The following is a 23,296-nucleotide window of genomic DNA, read 5'->3' on the forward strand; positions in this document are numbered from 1 at the left end:
CTATAGCAAGTTAGTAAGTGTTAAAACTACTACCTATAATATAGCGGGACTTTCTAGCATATAAAGCTAATAGATTTAGCCTAAGCCTTATAGCTACCTAGTAAAATCTAGGTACTAATAGAGCTACTAGAAATAGCTAGAGGGTTAAAGGGCAAGGGACATAGTAGGCTAGAAAATCACAGGGTGTTATAGGGGGATAGGGACAGGAATATAATATATACTTACGCCTAGTATAGTGCTAACTGCAATGTTAGACTTGCTAAGTCTAGTACTATCTCTAAGGTAGATACTAACTAGTCCCCTATTATTCCTTATTTGCTGCAATACTATTTTAACACTCTTTGTAATAGCTACGCTTTAGCTCTATAGTAGTGTCTCTCTATTTTAGCCTAGTATTAGTAGAACTAAACGCCTCTTAATATACAGCTTAGATAGGGTATTCCTATACTTGCTCTATTAAATAGGGGGAGAAACAAATACACCTAAAAGTAGCTTCTAACGCTCTTGCTACTCTGCATTATCTATATTAATAGCGACTAACTTGCCTCCCTTAGTGTTACTGCTACTTAGATGCTAGCGACTACAAGTAGGTATATCTCTAGTAACTTCTTCTAGATCTAAAACTACTAAGTTCTTATTAGCGTTTACTTTAGAAATCTTAATAGTTATATCTTCTATAATAATAGCTACACCTATAACGCTATAGAGATATATAGATTTCTTGTAGTACTCTAAATACTTCTCTAATAGCTTAAATTGCAATTTAGCAAATTCTAGCTATATAGGAAATATTTCTCTAATTACTTAGTTAAGGTTATTATATAGGGCGGTGCTAGTAGGACGTAGTATCTTAAGATACTTTAAGGTAAACACGTTGCTATAACATACTACTACCTCTACTTTATCTACAAGCTACTGCGTAGCAGATAGGTCTAACTTAGTTAATACAGCGACGTGGTTAGTAATTAGCGAGCTACTATAGTTCTTCTTATTAATCTATTAGTTATCTTAAAAGTCTACTAGCTAGGTGCGGTTAATATTAAAGAGGTAGTTAGACCCTAGCAGGTAAGCTAGGTTGCCTTCTATACCGCGAAGTTAGTAGAAATATTTATGCAATAGATTAAGTAATATATTATTACCCTCTATACCTTGTAACCTATAGGCTAGGCGTAGTAGGTATTAAATAGTAAGCTAGTTAATTACTATAATAAATCTATCTATAAACGTTAACTATGCTATTATATCTATATTAGATAGGGGAACAAAGTCTTTGCTTAAATATGCCTTACCCTTAGGCCTGTCTAAGTCCTTGTTACTGCCTAGTATATAGCTATTAAGTAAAGGACCTATAAGGGCGCTCTCTACTATAGCTTCTTAATTATCTGCCTTACTACTAGAAGTTTTATTAGTGTTGTTTAAGGATTTATCTAAGATTTTATCTAAGGACTTATCCTCTAACTCTTCTAACTAGGCAGTGTGCACGCTTAATATAGCAGGGCTAGTAGCTAGCTTGTCTTTACTATTATCTAATATTGCACTTATAGCTAACTTGCCTTAATCTATAGCCTAATTCCTAGTTACCTTCTTCTTTGTAGTATAGTTATAATCCTAGCGCTACTTTAATATTAATAAGTACGCTATATAGGCCCTATTATTATAGAGATAAATAGGTATAGTGTTAGTTATATAACTAACTAAACTATACTCCTTAAAAAGAGCTAGACGTGTATAGTAGACAAAATAGGTAATCTACTCCTCTAGTAGCTAACTTAGTATCCCGCAAAAGCCTAGGATAACTAATAAGGATCCTAGAGTAGAGCGTGCCTAGCTAAGCACCTACTAGACCTTAGGGAAGGTTACCTACTTACCTTTAGCAATGCCTTAAACCGCGCTATATATCTGCTAGAAGTTATTGCCTAGCTAGTTATTAAGAAGACACCTTAAAGTAGCAGCATTATCTAGGCTAAAGTAGGGGGTAAGTACCTTAGTAGAGTTATATAGCCTATAGTTACCTTTAGTAATAGCTACGCTCTTATATAAGAGTAGATTTAAGGTTATTATAGGAAGTAGATTAGGACTTTAGGACTTATTATTGCTTAAGAACTCTATATTATTATCTAATATAATTACTATATATAGGTGCGCTAAGCCCTATTAGTAAGGCGGGATATTCTAGACTAATATCCTCCTAGATTTAACTAGGTTGCTATAATGCCTAACGCTTAGTTATATAGTGTAGTAGGTAACAGGAATTAGCTAGGGCACTACTAGTAAATATAGGTGCTATAAATATAGTTAATTCTAATTAAAACTAATAGTTATTATGCTATATTACAACACTATTATGCTAGTTAATATAATACTAGATATTTACCTTAGCTGTACTTAGGTTAGCTTCTATAAGAAGAAGGGAGTTTCTAGGATTATTAGTAGTAGGATTGCTAGGTAATTGTAATTAAAAGTCTATTACCTTAGGGGGCTCTAGGTTAATCTTGCTTATTAAATCTATAAGTTAAAAGTAATTAGCAGATTAGAGGATAGGAGGGAGGGAGGCAGGTAGCTAATAGATATCTATTGTAATGTGTCTATGCGTAGTAGCAGTAGTTGTTTAACTACGCTACCTAATAGGTACTATTTGCTACACTAGTAATAGCCTAGTCCTATTAAAACCTACTACTATCTAGTTATATAACCTCCTTTTTACGCTAGGTAGTATAGCTATATAAATCTAGAATAGGCCTAGTTATTATACTATTAACGCTAGTAGTAAGGCTATAATATTATCGTGGGCGTCCTATATTCTCTAACCTAGAATCCGCTAGGCTAGTATAAGGTCTAGCTTTTCTTCCTCTATATAGGTTTAAATACTCACTCCTCTATATCTTCTTTTAGTTTAACTAAGGGATCTTTTTTCTCTAGTATAATTTCCCTCTACTAGTTACTATACAGGAAATATATTTACGTAATCTAGTTTATATCTAAATATAGCTAGTTAACTTTATAGTTATCTCTATAGTGCACTATTTCTTAAAAATAGCTGCGAAAGTCGCTGTTATTTATAGGCACGAAGTTTAGGTTAACCTTCTAGATTCTTTCTAGCTAACCTATTTATGCTTTTAGCTATTGCTCCTAAAGATAGATCTAAGCGTCTATAATTGCCCGTCTATTAACGCACTTGCTATTACTACTATTATTACTCTATCTTAGGTAACTATTTATTAGCTTTATGCATTTCTAATATATACCTTTACCCTAGAAGTTATTTATCCTTTACTAATATTAGACAGCGAGTAAGCTAAGTAAGATAGAGTATTTAGCAAGCAGGTAATTATAGCTCTTTCTATCTACAAAATAAACCACACAATATATAATCTAGTAGCGCTATATCTCTAGTAGTTCCTTATAGAATAATTAAGTGCGCTTAGCCTAGACTTCTATTAGGGCGTTTATATTAAAATCTAATTCTTATACTTGTCGTGTGGCTCTAAAGGTTTAACTTGCACTCCCTTTAGGATCCTGTAGGCTAGCAACTAGTGTGTAGTTAGCTATAGTCTAAATAACCTATATAGGTAAAACTTACTTTCTTTATATACCTGCTTTATAGGGGTTTAGATACTTTTAGGTAGTAGTTAAGATAGTATATAAGGTCTAGACTCTTATAGTTACTATATTAAGGACTAGGGCTCTAGGGAACTATTCTTAGTAGTTCCCTAGCAGACTAATAGGACCCTATAGGTGCTGCGTAGGGGGGAGATAGTAAGGTTAATTAGAGAGGATGTAGTGTAGCGTTGTGCCGCTTATATAGGTGTAGATAGTAACTCTAACTAGAACAAGTTTTACAATATCTAACTTAGCTTTTCTATAGAACTACTAGCTATACTACTATCTATAGAGTTAGGTTTGCGTAGCATACGTTTCTTATATATATTATATACCTATTTATCTACCTAGTATATCTAGCATATTATATTATTATTAAAGTATTCTCTAAGCACTTAGCGCTAGTAGAAGGGTTAAGGCATATCTTATTAGATAAATATATCTACTATAGCCTTAGCTATTATATCTGCCTTATAGTAATATAGACTAGGTAGTTATATAGAGAGAATTATACGTATAATATATAGTTACCTATCTTGCCTACCCCTCCTACCTCCCTAAATAAAGCTAATTAAGTAGTCTAGTAGCGTAAACTAAAGGACTACGTGAATATTTAGTATATAGACTCTAACTAGGAAAGTAGTAGTTATAATAAGGATCCTATTAGGCGCCGTGGAGAATGTATCTTAGCTAGCTTACCGCTCCCCTAGGGGCATTTTGCTATAAAACTTGCTATATTAGATTTAGCTACTTAGTGCTTCTATAAGCGTAGTTATATTATAATAAACTAACACCTTACTATATTACTAGTGCTAAGCCCTAACGTACTTAGCTATATTAGGTATATTTTCTTTGCTAGACAGGTTAATAGTTTGTACCTACTAGGCAAGATTAGGTTATAAAGTAGAGATATAAAAGGGGATTATATTAGTTAGCACGCCTAGTAGTTAAAAGGCATCCACTTGCTACTAGGCTAGTATAGTAGCTAAGAGGAGGGTAAGCCTTACCCTAAACTAAGTTACCTTTCTTAAATCTAGTAGGTAGGGTTAGTATATATAGTTAGGAAGTAGCATATAGTAGAACTTATTAATAACAATCTACTCTAGGCTGCTAGTGCTACTAAGGCGCTATACTATCTCTATAAAGCTAGGTTAAGCAATATATTTAGGCGTAGCTAGGATAATTAATACGCTTTAATTGCAATATCTATCTACCTATATACTAACCCTAATACTATACTACTTATATTACTCTATAATATTATATTAAAGGGCAGCTAGGGGTATAATAATAATAGTTTAACTATAGCTAGGAAAATATGCTAGAAGGAGAAAGGTTAAGCTTTTGCTACTACTAGTCCTAGTAATAAAGGCAACTACAGTTTCCCTACTTATAATAGCTCTAATCACCTTCTTTTATAGGGGCTAGAAGACTACTTGCTTCCTAAAGTTTTCCTATAGTAGCTATTTATAGTTATATTAGATATAGTCTACTATATCCTTTATTTTAGGTTTAGGCTTTAGTAAGTCTAAGGACTTATCTAGCTTAGTTACTAGTTAAAATCTAAGGGCAGCGTGCTACTCTTTTAATACCTAGTACTATCTATAGGCCTAATTAAACTATCTAGTAAATATATACTAGATATCTAGGGCGTAAATTATATATACTATTAGTGTAGTGTATCCTGCTTATAACTTGCGTTCTTTATCTTCTACTATATCTACTATTTTATCTACTTCCTCTTTAGATAATTTGCCTAGTATTTAATTAGCGCCGCTAATCCTTTATCCTATAGTAATTAGCAAGTGTTGTATTATGCTAAGATTAATCTTCTAGCCTATCTATTATTTAGTTACCTATTTAATACTCTACCTTAGCTATTTAGAAGAAGTGTGTTAGGTGCTACTAGCTTTAGACTAGAGTAGGGAGCTAGTAGCACGCGCTAAATAGCTTTCTTAGACACTTAGGTAGGCGTTATGTTAAATTAGTGTGTAGAAAGGGCGTATAAGCCACAAGTACTACACAAAGAGACTACTAATACTTTAAAGTAAAAAGTAGTAGACTACCTTAAGTAATTTATCTCTATTATACCCCTTATAGTACTATAGAACTATAGTAATAAGTCCTTAGTATAAGAAGATATTGCGCAGCATGCTATTGCTAGGATTCTTATAGTAGATACTAAGCAGTTTTATACCTCTAGCTAGTTAACTACTACTATAGTAGAAAAGTCTAGCTAGATATTAAAGAAATTCTTACACTTTCTTATAATACTTAAGCACCTAGCGTAAACTCTATAGGTCTTGTAGTAGTATAGGGAGTCCCTGCTTGTATATAGAAAAGAGCTGCTCTAAGATAAACTTTAACTACTTAGCAAGAAGTAGGTTATCTAGTAAGAAGATACTAAATCCTAGGGCCTTAGTGTTTAGGTCTTTAATAAGATTATCCTAAGGAATATTAGGTAGTATGCTACGCTATGCTATAAAAGCAAGCTTATATAGTAAAGTAGATGCCCTTTTATACTTATTATAGACTATAGATATAAACTTAGAGAGTATAGTGCGCGTGCTACGTATAGTTATAGTATTGCTACTCTAGTAGATAAAGGTATCTAGGTTCTTACTATAGTAAAAGCGGCTAAGGTACTAGGCTATATTAATTAACTAGTTTATTAGAGTAGGGTACTCTATTATTAGGTAGTTATATACCTATATCTTAAACATATCTATAAGAGATTAGTGTGCTACCTCTTATAAGTCCTATAAAGGTAACTTTTAGTCCTTGTATGCTTATAGTTATTCCTAGAATAATAGCATAGCTTCTTTGTAGCTAACAGCGCTATTTATGCTAGTAGCTTATAATACTTTTAGGTTACTAGTAAACTACTCTCTAAACTTTTAGATGCTAGCTAGGCAAATTATCTTCTTTAGAGTAGTAATATTAGTTGCAAAGTTATATCCTTCTTAGAAATACTTAGCTTATAGAGAGATTATTATAAAAGCTATAGCTACTATAAGGGTAAGCTTAAAGTTGTCCTCTATACTAGTCTACTTAATAAGGGAGAGAAAGAAGGTGTAGCAAAGCTATTTAAGTAGCTCTAGGTAGGTCTAGTTATAGAATACGTTTACCTCTAAGGGATAGGTGTCCTAATCTAAGTAATACATAACTTAATTCTAAGTATCTTATTAGGGTAGGGATAGTTATAGTTAGGTAGGTGCCTCTAGTTTCTATATATACACCTAGTAGAAGAAGATAAAGATCTTTTATAATAGTAGTATATACTAAAGGGAGAGGGCTTAATAGGTCTTAAGAGGATATAATAGGATATTATACACATCCTCTTATATTACCTAGATCTAGGTATATTAAGAAGTTTTTACTATTAAATTTTGCTATATACGCACTATACTTTTAATAGTAGAGTAGAGATAGTATAGGGTAGGGTCTTGTAGTGCTATTAGGGTTTATATATATTAGAGACCTTTATCCTAAGTTATAGGTAAAACCTCTAGAAACTAGGTATAGGCAAGCTATAGGTTAGTCTATATAGCATCCCCTTAAGGCATAGTATTAATATAATCCTTCTGCTCCTTCTAGGCCTAATAGGTTACGCTTTCTAGTTACGCTTAGAGCTACTCTAACAGGCCTAGAGATGCATTTCTAGATATATAGGCAGTGTCTTCCTCTAGGGTATCTTATAGCTAGTACGCGGTAGGTAATAGTTATATTTACTTATTAGTAGGTATAGAGGGAGCTAGGGTACTAGTTATCTAGGAAGGGATTACTTTAAAAAAGTAGTTTATATTTAGGCCACTAGCCTTGCCTAAAGTCCTAGTAAAGTATTACTAGCTAAAACCTAACCGCACAAGGTTAGTAATATCCTCTAGAGTATTAGAATACTTAGCTTTAGGCAGATTGTGTGCTTTACATATATGCTCCCTTATAGTCTTATAGGTACTTTTCTTAGTGCAGATATACCTGTAAGATTTGTAGATTATATATACGTGTAATTTAAGAAAGGTAATTTTATTAAAAGGGCTACTATCTAGTTTAGAGAACTAGAAGTTAGTATAGGCTAACTTAAGTTAGGTAGTCTTATATAGCTTATCTACTTCTACTTAAAGCTAGATATAGTCCTTAGGTATAATATCTTAACTGTAATATTTATTAAAGTATTTTTTAATATAGCTAGGTAGGATAATAGTTCTATATAAAGCGTAGATAAGGATCCTATAGACTTTATTTAGGTTAAGATAGCAGGAGAGTAAGGATATAGTAGAGGATATTTTAGAATATAGAAATAATAGAGATATAATAGGTAGTATTAAGGGAGATAATATTATAAAACTGTAGCTAAAATAAGGAGTGTGTGGTGTAAGGATTCCCCTTGCTAGGTAGATTTCTATATACCTGCGTTAGCAAATTATTAGCACTAACTAACCTTAGTGTAATAATTTATCCGCGTGTTGCGCTAGTAACCCTACTAGCTACTCCTAACTGCTTAACCTGTATACAAGATAGCTTTATAGCACTTTTCCTAGACACTACTACCTATACTATAACCTAAGGGACTCTAGGATTGTCTCTAGTAGAGATTAAGGGCAACACTAACCTTTCTTACCTAGTCTATAGTGTGTTTAACAAGGTAGACTAGGACAAACTAAAATTCTGCTTTATTACACACATAGCAGAGCCTATCTAAGCATTTATTATATATAACCTAGATGCTGCACTAAAATAGATATATTAATATATTAGTAAGGACTAGCTTTTATAACTTATTAATAATATCTATAAGGAAGCTATTAGCGTAGTGCTAGATTCCTTTAATAAAAACGCTACAAAACGCACCTATACCTACAAAGAACCTATAACTTGCTAAGTTAACAAGTAACTTAAGGAGAAGTTTAATATTACTATATTAGAGGCTATTATAAATATATAGGACTTTATTAAAGCTAAGCAAGAATATATTATATATAATTCTACTAAGCAATAATACTAAGTATTTGTAAAGTTATTATATAGTATTAGTGTAAAGGAAGTTGCTAAAATAATACACTAGGCAAGTATAGTAGCTATAGTTAACTATTTATAGGATTAGCGCGTTATCTTAGATACCTAGCAAGAACTTTATTAAGAGGGCAAGAGGCTCTTTGCAAATATAGGGGTATAGGTGCTAGGGCTAATAGACGCTAGTATAATAGAATGTGCCACAGGTAACAAAAGTATGCTAGCAACCTAGCTTACCTAGACACGTGGCGTAGGGCAGGGAACAAGCCTTACACTTATAGGAATTAAGGTTGCGAGCTTTTGTTAGCTATTAGCTATAGTAAAGTAGAGTAAAATAGCTAATATCTTAGGAGATATATAGCACTAGTAGGTAATAGCAGCACTATATAAGGAGTATAAACGTTTAGAAGGCCTCTTATAGTAGAGAGTAAAGTTAATAGGTTAGTAAGGGAGGGGCCTTACTATAGTAGCAAGAGAGTAGTTATTTAGTAAGGTCTATTAGGATAAGAATAGCAACACTATATTAGTGCAGGACAATCTAACAAGCTATTAAGCCTAGTCCTAGTACCTAGAATATAGCAAACGATAGAAAATGTTAAAGGATAGGTTTAGGGTTAGGATTTTTACCCTTTTACTAAGAGGTAGCGTACTAAACTCTTTTATAGAAAGAAGACCCCTATAGGTCTTGCAAGAATAGATTAAAATAATTACGCAATATAACAAGAGGGTTAAAGATATAGCTAAGGTAATTAAACTATTATTACTAAGCTATCTGTAAGAAGAATAGCTACTAGGGGAGCTATTATTAGAAATAGTAGATAGTAGAGAACTTAGAGAGTACAACTTGCTAGATTTACTTCTACCTGTAGTAGACACGCAGAGAAACTTTAAGGTAGTATTAGATAATATAGACGTTCCTAACTCTTAGTTAGTAGCCTCCTAGCTATTAATATAACGTAGGGACATAGCAAAGCACCTATTAGTAAACTATACTATTTTATATAACTAATACTTAATTCTAATAGTAGGAAATTACTTAGCTAGAAAGTCCCTAGTTCACCTAATATAACAGCGCAAGTAGCAAATGCCCTATAGCTAACTAGTCTATTCTAGGTTACCTTAGAGCGTAGAAATACCTAGTAGGTTGTTAGTCCTCTTATGCCTAGCATTTTAGGCGCGGTATAGGTAGAAAATTCCTAAGGATCCTTATAATCGCTAGCTTTACCTATTGCAGTTACTAGCACTTACTATACTACTATTATCCCCTATTAAAACTATTGTAGTATTTGTATGTCTATAATTTTGTGCCTCTTCTATAATTTCTAGCTACTTAAGGGATTAAATAGACGTTGCTAAATTACTATAAGTATAGGAAACTATAGTATTAATAGCTGCTATATAGCTTTCCCTAGTTTTAACAACTAAGTTTACGTCTAGGTTTTAGTATTCCTTGCTAAGCTAGCTTTTGCTATCTAGCGTACTTTTACTATCTAGTGTCCTTTTGCTAGTTTTAGTAGTAAAGTTCATGCAAAAGTTTTAATATTCCTCGCTAAGCTAGCTTTTGCTATCTAGCGTACTTTTGCTATCTAGCGTCCTTTTACTAGTTTTAGTAGCAAAGTTTGTTTAAAAGTTTTAATGTTCCTTACTAAGCTAGCTTTTGCTATCTAGCGTACTTTTACTATCTAGCGTCCTTTTGCTAGTTTTAGCGGCAAAGTTCGTTCAAAAGTTTTGATGTTCCTCGCCAAGCTAGCTTTTGCTGTCTAGCGTCCTAACGCACAAGCCAATTTTTTGGTACTTTAACAGCAAAAGTTCGCAAACTAATATCCTTAGGTAACTATCCTAATCAAGCTTGTATATAAACACCTATTTAAGTAGGAGTAGACACTCTCCTATAGTTAGCCTATTAATCTCCTCCTAGGTACTAGCTTTTAGTAGAGTATTAATTTCTTTATATACTACGTCTCTAAATTGCTATCCTATTTAGTAGTTATAGAGATCCTTCTATTATTTTAGCTCTTTTTATAGAGCGTCCTAGTGCGTATTTCTTTTAGGGTTTTTAGGAGATTTGCTCCCTATTACTACTGCGATTATAGCGTGGATTATAGCGTTTAGTTTAGGATATACTAAAAGATTATGCAAGGGATTTCTAATTAGATCTATATCTAATAGATCTATTACTATATATATCCCTGTACTTGTGGAGCCTCCTAGTAGTTTATTAGGGTCCTGTCCCTAAGCTTGCTTACTAATACGCGTTAGTAGTAGTCCTTTAACTTATAGTTTTCTACTTCTTCTAGGAGCTCTAGGTGCTGCTTGTAAGGGATCTATAGGAGATACAGAATCTAGTCCTAAAGTAGGTAGGTAGGAGCTCTGCTTACTACCCTTATAAGAGCTAGATAGGGTGCCCTTACCTATCTCTGTGCTCTTATAGAGTGACCCACTAATAGCACTCTCCCCTCTAGGTCTTTCCTAGGAGCTACCTATTATAGCGTTAAAGTAAGTTAGATTACTACTATCTTAGGTAGTAAGACCCTAATCTATAACCTATATAGATCCTTTGTCTCCTATACTAAAGTTTAGTTCTAGTATTAGTTTAGGAGTTTAGAGTCCTATTAGCTTAGAGGACTTTGCATAGATCCTTTGTGCTAAGCTAGCTATGCTTAGTACCTACGCTAGAGGTGTCTGCTTAGGGGGTTGTGAATTACTAGGCTAGCTAGCCTAATTATCTACCTCCTCTAGCTCTACCCTACCCCCTAGCTCCTACGCTAGGTTTAGTCCTCCTTGCTTACTAGACTCCTTATATTACTCTACCGTAATATAAAGCTAATTAAAGATATTAAGCTCTTTATATACTTCTCCTGTATTACAGATCTTATCTTTGCTAATAATATTAACTATCTTTTAAGCCTCTAACTATTAAAGCTACTCTAGATCTTTCTCTTTATAGAAAAGATCCTTATTAAAGGTAATGTTCTATATTATAATAATCTAATTAAGCAAGGGGATCTATATCCTGTATATATTAGATGCTCTATATCCTACTAGATATCTAATATAACCCTAAGGGTTTACCTTAAAAACCCTCTTGTAACGCCTAGCTGCTTAATCTCTATTAAGGGGGTAAGCTTAATAGCTATAGGCGTATATTCCGCTCTAATCAGGGTAGAGATTAGTAGTTGCCTCCCTTATCTGCTCTAGTTGCTACTACCTAAAGTATCTAGTAAACTAACAATCTAGCACTTTATTAGGTAATATTATATTGTAAGCATAGGATAGGCTTATATTATAGAGCTAAGTCGCTGCTTTAATAATTTTAGGCTAGAGCTTTATTAGTAGGTTAGCACTAATCCTTATTTTAATTAATTTTGTTATAATCTCCTGCCCTACTCTTTCTACTCCTCTATTAGGTTTATAGGTATATATAGGTGAGCTCTTAATTTTAATACTATTATTAGCTACCTAGATCTAAAAGCAAGATTTGCTACGCTAAGAGAGTGTTACAACATTGTTATCTTGTATAATCTTAACTATACTAAGCTTATATTAGTTAAGTATTAAGCTCTTAAAATTTTTAAACACCTATATAATCTTATTAAGGTTTTTAGCTTATAGTAGATAGGTATAAAGCTTTCCTAAGTAGTCGCACTTTAATACCAAGATCTATTGCTTGTAAGCTATACCTATTAGCATGTTAAATAGATCCTATAATACCTAGTAGTATAGACGTGGTAATCTTTCCCTTAGTCTTCTTAATATAACCTATTAGGCATGTGTAATAGCGTAGTGCTTGTATTTGCTCCTAGGAGTTCCTTTAATCCTAATATTTATTACTAACTTAACTAGAGCTTTAAGCGCCTTAGGTCCTAAATAGCCTAATTATTAGTGCTAAAGCTCCTTACTATCGTGTTATAGGTGAGTTATCTAGGATTGTTAGGGTTATTTAGGCACTATGCTTTAGATTATTTAATAAGGGGTAGAGGGCTTATATTCTAGGAAAGTTAAGTTAAACTTGTGTAGTAACTTGGCTAATACAACGCTCTTTTCTAATAATCTAAACTGCAAGGTGGTATCTAGCCTAAGGAACTAAACTCCTACTTTAAGCAATTAAGCTTCTAATATAATATTTACATAAAAACCTTCTACTAACACTATATTAGTAAGCACTAAATCTTCTATTTTTGGACCTCTTAGTCTATTAAGAGCATTAAGGATTACTCTAGTCCCTCTGCCTAAGATTAGAAAAGCTTAAGTTCCTGCTTTAACTATCTTATATTTAACTAATCTAAACAAGCTTTCTTCTAGGTAGCTTATATTATTAACTAGGTGTACTATACCCCTATTATTAAAGATAGTGCTCTTTAATAGAGCGTAAGCTTTAAAGTCTATAGTTAAATAGATCCTGTTTATTTTCTCTGCTATTAATATAGGGTTAATTAGTGCCGCCTAGATACTGCCTAGATAGGTGATTGTGCTTGCCTTACCACTATAATCTTGATTAATAGGATAGGACTTAATTAGAGCTTTTCTTAACTCTTTAAATTTTAGATTCCTATTAATCTTTTTCTTAATCTCTAATTATTAAGTAGTAGTAAGCTTGTTACCTATATTAGTCTAAGCTTTAATAACATTTTTATATTTAGGAGGTTTCTATAGGTAGGATCTACTATATAGGTATAAAGACTCCTTCTTAGGTTAATTAGAAGGTGGAGCTCCTATTGTTACAAATACTCTAGGACCCTTAGAGCTTAATCTTATATTGTTCTCTTAGAGCAGTAATAAATAGATCTTGGCAACCTGTAGGAGGTTATAAGTTAGCTCTCCTATTACTAACTTTTTAATAATCCTTTAAAATATAGTTTAACCCTAATCTAGTAAGATCCTAGTAGATAGAGCTTTAAGATAATCCTATACTATAAGCTATCCTTTAATATTAGGAACGTTGTATACCTTAGCTTGCGTATATAGGATTATCTACTCCTTCTACTAGTAATTAGCATCTTAGCTACTTATCTTTGCCTTAGTAAGATAAGCTTTGTACTATAATCTTGCTAGTGTTATAGCGCTTAAATTAGTTAGCGCTAGGTTATTACGGAGCACTTAGATTAGTACTTAGAGGGTTACTCTTCCTTAATTAACAAGCTCTATATAGGCTAGGGTAAGGATCCCTTAATCTACTATATTATTAACCTATGCAAAAAGGTTCTAGATTACTAATAACTTTAATACCTAATCTAATAAGCGAGCTTAGTACTATACTATTTAGAGTTTATACTGCTTGCTTATTATATTAGATAGTGTAATATCTGTTAGTATATTAGGCTTAATAGGTTTATTCTTAAAGTAGTTTTTAGCATCTAGAGCCTTAGGGTCTACCTCTACCTAGATCCCTTTAGTTAGGGCATAGTATCTGAATTAAATATACTAAGTAGGCTAGTTAGTTAATCTAGTAAGTAGGATATCCCCCTTTAGGATTTAGTCGCTTATAGTAGAAGAGTAATAAGTAAGCTTCTGCTTAAGAAATAGTATAAAGAAAGAGTAAAGCTTGCTAGCTTAGTGTCTAAGTTAAATAATACGCTTAAATAGATAGGACGATCTTTAATAAGGTAAAGCGCGAACTAGGCTTATAACTATAGAAATTTAGATTACTAAGGTTAGGAATAATTTAGGAGATAAATTATTAGATTATATCTACTACGATTGTACTTATATATATAGAGCTTTAGCTACCCTTACTAGAAGGTGAATAATTAGTAAACCTTCCTTACTAGAGCTCCTGCTTTTTATTAGGCACTTGGCAGTAAGCTAGCAGTTAATTAGATAGTGGGTTATACAGGGGTATTGATCGGGATTAATTGGATCAAGATGCTCTGTGATCTGGTTGATATCCCTCCTGCAACATAAGATTTTAACCTATTATAACACTAAGCTTTCTTTGCAGGATTACTAAGTGGGTGGACGAGCCACACCCTAGGGGTATCCTAGCTTAAGGAGGTGTTTAATTGCGAGACAAAAGCCAAAGCTTGTACTTTATACTAGCTCTTTATCCTTAATAGCTATAGATCTTACGTAATAATAGAGTTTATTAAGTACTATAATAAATATAAGATCCTACTTATAATATATCCCCCTTACAGCACTTACACCCTTTAGCCGCTTAACGTTGTGGTATTTGCTCCCTTCGCAGCTTTATATAAAGCTTAACTATCTAGTTTTCTAGATAGCTTCTAAGGGCTCACAAGCATCACTAAGAGGGATTTCTACTAGTTATTTAATACCGCATAGAGCAATACCTTTAAGGAAAAGCTAATATTAACAGCTTTTAAAGCAATAGGCATCTTACTACTTAACCCTAATATTATCCTTTTAAGGTTTAAAGCACCTATAAATAATAGCAACTAGCCTTCTTTAAGCAATAGTATAACCTTAATATTAAGTGCAAGCAATTAGAGAAAGATAGAGTAGTTACTCTATAATACTATAATTAATATCTATAATAAATAGTTAAAGAAGCTTAGCTAGACAATCTACACTATATTAGTAAGAAATACTCTACTTAACTATAAAAATAAACACCTAAGGGCTACCCTAGCTAATAAGAAGAAGCGTAGGAAGCGTGGTAAACCTCTATTATTACCCCCTAACAATAATTATAGTAGTAGTGCCTAATTTATTTTACTATTAAAGGTAGAGCAAGCGTTCAAGCTCTAGGAGTAAAAGAACCTTAAAGAACAGGAGCTACAACACTAAAAAAGCGAGGTAATTAAGCTTTATAAGTAATAGAAGCTTGCTAAAGCTTAACTTATAGAGGAGCGTCGCCTAAATTAAGTAATTACTAAGAAGGAGTAGGAGGAGAAAGCTACCTAAAAAGCTACTGCACGTGATAAGTAGAAAACTACTAAGTAACTAGAAAAGTAACTCTAAAATAATATTAAAACGTCCTAAATAGGCAAGAGGCAAATCCTTAAGCCTCCTACTATTATACTAGCTAAGGTGGTTAATAAGGAGCTAGTAGAAGAGGATATAGTAGTAGAGGCAACTTTATAGCGTGGGCGCCTAATTAGACCCCCTAAAAAGCTGCTTACATAATCTAAAATATTTAATCTACTCTAATAGATCTAATAATCGCGACTCTAAGAAATCTCGTAATAATAGCTATTGTGGGTGGCGCAATATCCTCATTTAGTGGGTGGTGGATTTTGGTGTTGGTGGGCGCTCGGTGGGGGTGGGCGCTCGGTGGTGGATCACGTTAAGTCGGTAACCGTGCTGGCCAAACCGCCTTTGAGTGCCGCAAGGCTGGCGATTGCTTTGGCATTCGCATATTGGACGGAAGGACTGGCCACCCCCAAATCCATCTTTGTCATTCGTCGCGTCAATACTCAAGATTGTGTATTCTGTATTCTGTTGCATCTCGCAGAGGTTCCACCCAGTAGAGACCCTTTGAAGGGTCGAGCGAGTCCTGCCACGCGTTGAAGACATTCTCCATAGCATCGAGGCGAGCCGTCGCATCTGCTGCAACACCGTCTATCAGATATCCTTGCCACAGCCATGCTTTCCGAGAATTGTCGCGTATTGCTGTTGGAGCTGTACATGGACGTTGCATAATCTTCTTTGTATTGGCGATCGTGACACCAGCGACCTTCGAGCAGATGGAAGCCAGTAGCATCGTTAAGAGATGCCCATGGCTTGGTTTGCCAACCCAGGTCATCAAGGAACTCGGTAGAAATGAAACCATTCGAACCCAGGTCTCACTGATGGGTACGAAAGATCTTCCAGCGGTAGTAATATAAGTCGGTGAGTTGTTGATTGCTGGATTCGAAAAATTGGTATGCGGGTGATGTACCTTGGCGCGTACTTGCCAAAGTATGTTAATGACAGCGCGTTATTGTCAAGCAGCCCAGAAGATGATTGTATATATGCAAAAAGCGCGACTGCCACTTGCAGCTTCATAATAAGCATCTCAATCGGAAGATTCCAAACGTACAAGTGGTGCTGTATGTCCGAATGTGTAATTGGCAGGGCAATTGCTTCCTTTTTTGTATAGGCCGGACCTCTGGACTTCGTTCAATCTTCCTTCTACAGTCCAAAAACCGAAGTTTATTCTACACTACTACGCCATTACTATCACGAAAACAGTTGGTCGCATCGTGTTCGTAGGTCACAAGCTCTCTCGAACCAGGATGGGTACACTCCAACATGATTATTCCCCCATACGATTGTCGATCATCATCGCAATCGATTTGACCATCAGTCAGGATACGAAATATTCATCAAAGACAGATGCATGGTGCGGTACAGGACTCAAGACTGTATCCGGTGGGCTGCGCTAGCTGGTGTCCCTTCCCATGGGCTGGTCCAAGTTGAGAGCAATTATTGGCACTCCCCCCGCCCCACCCCAACAAAAACATATGGCTCTGTCAAAGGCTCAATCCCATACAAAGTATTAAGTCAGCTTTGAGATATTAAATACTCTCTAGTTCCGACCAAGTTTCGGGCAACAATACTGTTCTGCTGCAACTGTGCAGTCAAGAAACATTGCGAGTAGGCTGTACGATTGTATTTTGCCGGTAATTGTACAGATTTGAAACATCATGGTATTTAAGGAGCACCATTCAGTTAAATAATAGGATGCTACAGTTGGATAGCTTTAAAGGTCTTTCGCGGACTTGTTAACGTATCTCCTAGATGTAAAGGCGGCTCGTAAAATTTACCACCATCTTAGGACACCGCAAGAGACGTTCATCATAGACCGTGCTCCTAATACTACTAGAAAGAAAGAGTAGGATTAAGCGAGCGAATTGGTGAATTTTCGCAGCCTTTCTTCTCTCTGATGTCCTAGTGTTACTACACATTGTGAATTCTCCTACAATCAGCGTAATGGCTTGAGGAGAAGCACAATTATGGTGCACTGTATTGCAAATCTCATGAATTTGGTTAGATTCTGAAGTCTTTTATTATAACAAGTATTCCCAAGTATCCATAATTTAGGGATGTCTCTGCACACAGTTGCTGCAGATCTGTCACAATTCTACTAACCGTAAAACCTAACACCACCACATTCACACTAAATATAGCATATAAAGTGGTACTCCTATTTTATCCTGGTGCAATTATAGCTGTCTTATAAGATTACCACCGAAATATCTCTCTAACATAAGCCGTAGCGTTAATATTGCTCTGTTTTAATATACTTTAACATAATGTGTAGCACAAAAACCCTATTTATATGTAACAAAAAATAACCTAAAATAGGGAGTTTGTTGGGAGTTACGCAATATATTGCATATGTTCTAAATTGTTCTTAATATATTTGGTCCTATTAAGAAAATAGACAAGTAAATTAGGCAACTATGCATGTTAGTGTTTCAAACAGGTCCGAATATTCTTCTTGGGTATGTATCGCGGAATTTCAGGATCATTGAAGATTCCTAAACCGCAAGTTCACGGCCTGTTAATTTGCGTTGTAACATGTGCATACAACCTAGTGAGCGGCTTTGAACAAGCACCTGTACATGACTTCCAGTACCGAAGTTATTGCCCTACCTGCGACGAGAGGGATAAATAGGACTTTAGCATACTCCAAAACCTCTTGCCTATTAACCGCACTCTTTCATCGTCCTCGAAAACTTCTATTGCTTTTTACTCTAGACCTCTTTGCATTACGTTGGGTTCCATTGTTGCAATCAGTCAGGCCCTCTGCATCCTCCCTGAGGCATCCTAGACTGGTGATAAGCAGCCATGTTTCCACATACGATTTCTTCCCTTAAAGCCTTCTTCCTTTGCGGGTTGGCAGCCTTTGGAACTGGAGTGTTTAGCGTTAAATCGCCCCAGTATGAGCCTGGAAGACCACTGCAAAAGCGAGCACTATCCTCTCTTACTATAGCCTATGGGTCCGACGACGAGTTTTCGTGTTCAAACAATCAGTTGAACATGATCTATCAGGCATTCAGTGATGCCCAGCGATTAGCAAATTTCGCCGCTCATGTTTTGGAGAGACCTGATGTTGAAAACTCGCTGGCATTCGACATCTGGTTTGGGTACTGTACGTTATTGACGCGCTTTAAATGCTGATTTGAAAACCACTAATCGTTTAATAGCAAATAGGGGGAAGAAAGAGTCTATTAGAACAAATCACTTCCTGAATGTGGCCGAGAGCATGCGCAGGCCCACAACGTCCGAAGATATCTTTGCTGAAATAGATCCAACCGGCGTGGTGATTGGATGCACGGCACCAGACGTCCCTGATTGCACACCTCACAAAGTCGCCCTCGCGAGCGAGTATCGTTCTACAGAAGATGGGGATGCAAATGTTTTACTGCTCTGTCCTTATTTCTTCACTTTTCAAGATCCACTTCAGGACTTGATCGAAAGCATTAGGACACAGACCGTTAAGTTTAATGCTGGGTTTGCTTTACTCCATGAGTTTCAGCATTTTGGAGCTGTTGTGGGCGCAGAGAATGTGTGTGAGGATTATGAATATCTGTTTTATGAGTGAGTATAGTCCCCCACAGTCTCCTCGCTCAAAGTAAAGCCTATCTAACGATAACGCTCTTCTCCATGCTTAGATGTGGTCACCTGCCAGCTGAGCAGAAGATTAATAACGCCCAGAATTACGTTTGGTTCGCGGTATACGTCGCATCCAACCCTAACACCGCTATACACCGATGCAGCGACGCAGCCGGACCATCTGAACCAAAGTTTCTAAGGATTAGGGGACATGGCCACAGAATTCCTGGGACCAATGCGACGCACCCATCACCTCCACAGAACCACAGGATTCCTGGGACCAATGCGACGCACCCTTCTGCCCCTTCAGGTTCTCCCCCGCCCCGCAATACTCCCTCTCCCCCCGTCAATCGTCCTCCGGCTTCTTCTTCACCTCCTGCACACCATGATAAAGGCGGCGGCTTACTCCCTCCTGTTATCGTCCCGCCGCCAGGTGGTGCTGCTAAACCTCCAGGTGCTGCACCCCCGGGAAATGGTAATAAAGATGAGGAGCCTGTGAAAAAGGATAAGCCAACACCCACCCCAACGCCGACTCCGACTCCGACTCCTTCCCCAACGCCGAGTCCCCAACCCTCACAGTGCTCAAGGCCGCCGCTTCCCAGATTGTCTGGTCCTAAGTTTGTCGACCAAATTGGCCTTAGTCCTAAGGTCAGAAAGGCCTTGTTTCACCAAGAACACCTAAGAAATCAAACTACCGTAGTACCATCTAAATCGCCAGCACCTAATCACCCTTCGTCAGCAGCATCGTCCACGATGAGCCTTACTGGTAAACCTACACCAACACCAACACCAACACCAACACCAACACCAGATCCACTAGCTAATCTAAAGGATTGCAACTGTAACTCTCTTGAGACTACGCAGAGGTGCTGCAAAGAACATAGCGGCGAGGTAGTTTACAACTATGCTTGCCGCCACTCGCGTGATTCCTTTAGCTTTTTAGATTGCTGTTTAAGGTATGAAAAGGAGACTAAGCATAGTGTTTGTGTTGCTGCTATTCCTATACCAAAGTAGGGAAGTAGGTATCATTGTTGCAATATTAGTATCCTAGATTAGGGCATAAATAAAAAACTTATCTTTATTCTCTATCTTATATATTGTTGTAGAAATTTGGATCACTAAGGTTAGGAATAATTTGGGGGATGGATTATTAGATTATATCTACTACGATAGGACTTATATAAATAGAGCTTCAGTAAACCTTCCTTACTAGAGCTCCTTTCTATTTTGGCACTTAGCAGTAAGCTAGCAAGTAAGCTGGCAATGGATCAGATAGTGGATAAGGTAGGGTATAGATCAAGGATATTGATTAGGGTTTAGATTGGTTAATTGGATCAAGATACTCCGTAATCTAGTTAGTATCCTTCCAGCGGCATAAGGATATTAAGCTAACGTACCCTATAGGTAACTTACGCACACAGGTAACTATAAAAACGTAGGTAGGTCAGAGCATCTAAAAGTGATCTAATACAACTTAAAGGTATATAAGAGTACGCACCTATATAGAAAAGGATTAATTACTATACCTATAGGTTGTAACAAGGCTAGGCTAAAAATAGCTAGCGCTTACTAGATGCCTAGGCTAGACTTGAACAAGGTTCATGGGTTGGCGCTAGGGTCTAGCACTATTATCTTAGGCTGTTCAGCTAAGACATATATATTATACTATGCGAGGATTACTTAGCTTAAGTATTCTCGTGCGTACCTTTTGGACCATGGCCAAATTGGTACAGATAGGGGAGATGACGTAGTATTCATTTTAGGGGCAGGGCGCCTACCTTGTTACATAGGTCTAATATAAACGAATAAGAATAACTTACTTATTTATATATAAGTATAAGGCTTCTTTATATATAGAGGTAGAGGGGCTTTAGACTATAGTTAGAGCTATATTAGAGCTATATTAGGGCGAATAATATCTTAGCTAGTCTAATACGAACTAGAACAAGTGCTTGCACTTGTTATAGATAGAGTATTAAATTTTATCTACTATTACTGTAGTACAAAACTAGTTTACAGTAGCAATATTTATCTAAAGTAGACTAAGAAGTGGTTTAGGTAGAAGAAGTAAACCTAAATAGGGTTTATTATACTATATATTCTATAAAAGTAAACTACTTATAATTCTACTTCTATTAATCCACTAGTATTATATAGACTAAATAGTTTCCTACTAACTATTTAAGTACTGTACCCCTCCTTTCTTTAAACCTCTACCACCACCTCTACCACCTCTATTATCACCACCACTACCACCTCCACCACCACCACTACCACCTCCACCACCACCTCTATTACTACCACCACCTCTACTACCTCTACCACCACCTCTATCACCACCACCTCTATCACCACCACCTCTATTATTACCACCTCCTATTAGCAAAAATATTATAACTGTTGCAGGAGGGATAACAACCGGATCACGGAGCATCTTGATCCCGATCAATCCCGATCAATCCTGGTCAATACCCATGTATGACCCACTATCTGATCGACTGCCAGCTCAGTGCCAAGTGCCTAACAAAAGAAGGAGCTCTGGTAAGGAAGGTTTACCGATCATACACCTTCTGGTAAGGGTAGCTGAAGCTCTATTTATATTATGTCCTATCGTAGTAGATACAATCTAATGATCCATCTCCCAAATCATTCCTAAGCTAGTGATCCAAATTTCCACACCTTATATTTATAGTAATTAGGATGTTAGTTAGGCGTGCGCTGCGCGAACACATGTATACCGCGCGCAGCCTTGGTATTCCCTACTAGAGTTTGGCTAGCCGGCGGACCAATTTTGGTTAGCCATGCGTTTTTCATTTTCTAAACTTAGAGACGGCTGTATTACGGACGCTAGCAACAATGCAACACGACGTGCGCATCTCCTATACTATGGTGAATCGTATATCTTTGGCGTTAAACGTTACAGACAAATTGCGTGGATAAGCAGCAAGCAGGTTATGGAGTTTGATTTTTAGTGAGATTGCCTAAAAATACCCTTCATTTGATTACCTATACGAGCAGAAGAGCTTAACATACGCCGATATTAGTTAGGGCTTATCTACAATATTGTCTCACTCTTTACTTCTAACTTGGTTATGTTGCAGAAAAGAACACGAGCTCGATGAGCACAGGGTATGCTTATCAAGATCAAGCGGATTACTGAGCTCAAGATCTATATATTTAAGCTCTATCCTGATAGTTACAACCAAATGATCAATCTCCCAAATCATTCCTAAGCTCGTGATCACCCCTTTTCCACTGGTTATCTTCCCCCTCTACTTTGTTAACATCCAAACTTATATTGCACTTTCATCGCTGCCCTGTTAGAAAATATCGGTACTATCGTTGCTATGAAGCTTACAATTTCTACCTGCCTCCTATTCGTCGCTCCTATTGCCTGTGTATGTTTGCTGAAGAGTTCAGCTTTTAAATTTTTATCTGAAATCCACACGGATCTATACTCACTCATGAACAGAAATGGAACGTCGGTTGCGATTGTGCTTCTGACAACATGGACGCGGCTACCCTTAGAGTCGAGCAGTGCTGCCCTACCAAACGTTATGGTGGAAAGGTGACACAGGGAGACAAGCGTCTCGGCAACTACCGGTACTGCAGCTGGGATGTGGCTACAGAACAAGAATCAGTAAATCTGTTGAATTCAATCCAGTCTGATTGGGACACGTGCTGTAAGACCCCACAGGCGGGGAATCAATTCCAGGCGGAGCGGGGAGTTTGTTCTAGATCTGAATCAGCGTAATTAATGTTGTGATTAAATTGCTCTCGACTGCGAATTTGCAGCTCTACTTGTGTTTGCGTGATAGACTGGCACTGAATCTTACACTGAGTTTCTTCTATATTTCTTGAACTATCCTCGTCATTAGGCCACAGCTACCTCATGAATATCGCACCTTAAAGGTATCACGGGTCCCTACTGTGAATATACTTAGTATTGCCCCTTAAACTTAATCAAAGAAGCCTACATCGTTGTAATAATGGGTCAACTAGTGAAACAGTTCTTCCGCGCATGAAAAGGAGACGCAACCTTCGGTGCAGCTTTTAATACGAAGTCGCTGCCGTCAAGTGCCTCCTTTCGCGAGATCCGCCTCTGTGTACTTCAGTACTGTAAAGATACCTTACAAGATACCCTCTCTCCTAAGAGAGCCTGACTTGATATTCCCTAAAC

At 36.3% G+C, this 23,296-nt stretch overlaps 4 protein-coding genes across 4 annotated transcripts; 3 read left to right on the plus strand and 1 right to left on the minus strand.

The window, feature by feature from the left end:
* Nucleotides 1–15,982: 15,982 nt before the first annotated feature.
* On the minus strand, nucleotides 15,983–16,808 carry IAQ61_006311 (uncharacterized protein; the record flags this gene model as incomplete). Its single annotated transcript, XM_066097134.1, has 2 exons — nucleotides 15,983–16,419; nucleotides 16,733–16,808. 2 exons carry the CDS (start codon nucleotides 16,806–16,808, stop codon nucleotides 15,983–15,985), a joined length of 513 nt encoding a protein of 170 aa, XP_065952611.1.
* A 1,732-nt stretch (nucleotides 16,809–18,540) lies between these two features.
* IAQ61_006312 (uncharacterized protein) lies at nucleotides 18,541–19,105 on the plus strand (the record flags this gene model as incomplete). The annotated part of the gene is made up of 2 exons (XM_066097135.1): nucleotides 18,541–18,647; nucleotides 18,766–19,105. 2 exons carry the CDS (start codon nucleotides 18,541–18,543, stop codon nucleotides 19,103–19,105), a joined length of 447 nt encoding a protein of 148 aa, XP_065952612.1.
* A 62-nt stretch (nucleotides 19,106–19,167) lies between these two features.
* Nucleotides 19,168–20,130, plus strand: IAQ61_006313 (uncharacterized protein; the record flags this gene model as incomplete). The annotated part of the gene is made up of 1 exon (XM_066097136.1): nucleotides 19,168–20,130. One exon carries the CDS (start codon nucleotides 19,168–19,170, stop codon nucleotides 20,128–20,130), a length of 963 nt encoding a protein of 320 aa, XP_065952613.1.
* A 2,208-nt stretch (nucleotides 20,131–22,338) lies between these two features.
* On the plus strand, nucleotides 22,339–22,870 carry IAQ61_006314 (uncharacterized protein; the record flags this gene model as incomplete). Its single annotated transcript, XM_003837724.2, has 2 exons — nucleotides 22,339–22,514; nucleotides 22,589–22,870. The coding sequence occupies exons 1-2, from the start codon at nucleotides 22,464–22,466 to the stop codon at nucleotides 22,868–22,870; spliced, it is 333 nt and encodes a 110-aa protein (XP_003837772.2). The 5' UTR covers nucleotides 22,339–22,463.
* Between the last annotated feature and the right edge of the window lie 426 nt (nucleotides 22,871–23,296).

This window comes from Plenodomus lingam, assembly GCF_022343315.1.
Source record: "Plenodomus lingam strain CAN1 chromosome Unknown contig_26, whole genome shotgun sequence".
Taxonomy (NCBI): Eukaryota; Fungi; Ascomycota; class Dothideomycetes; order Pleosporales; family Leptosphaeriaceae; genus Plenodomus; species Plenodomus lingam.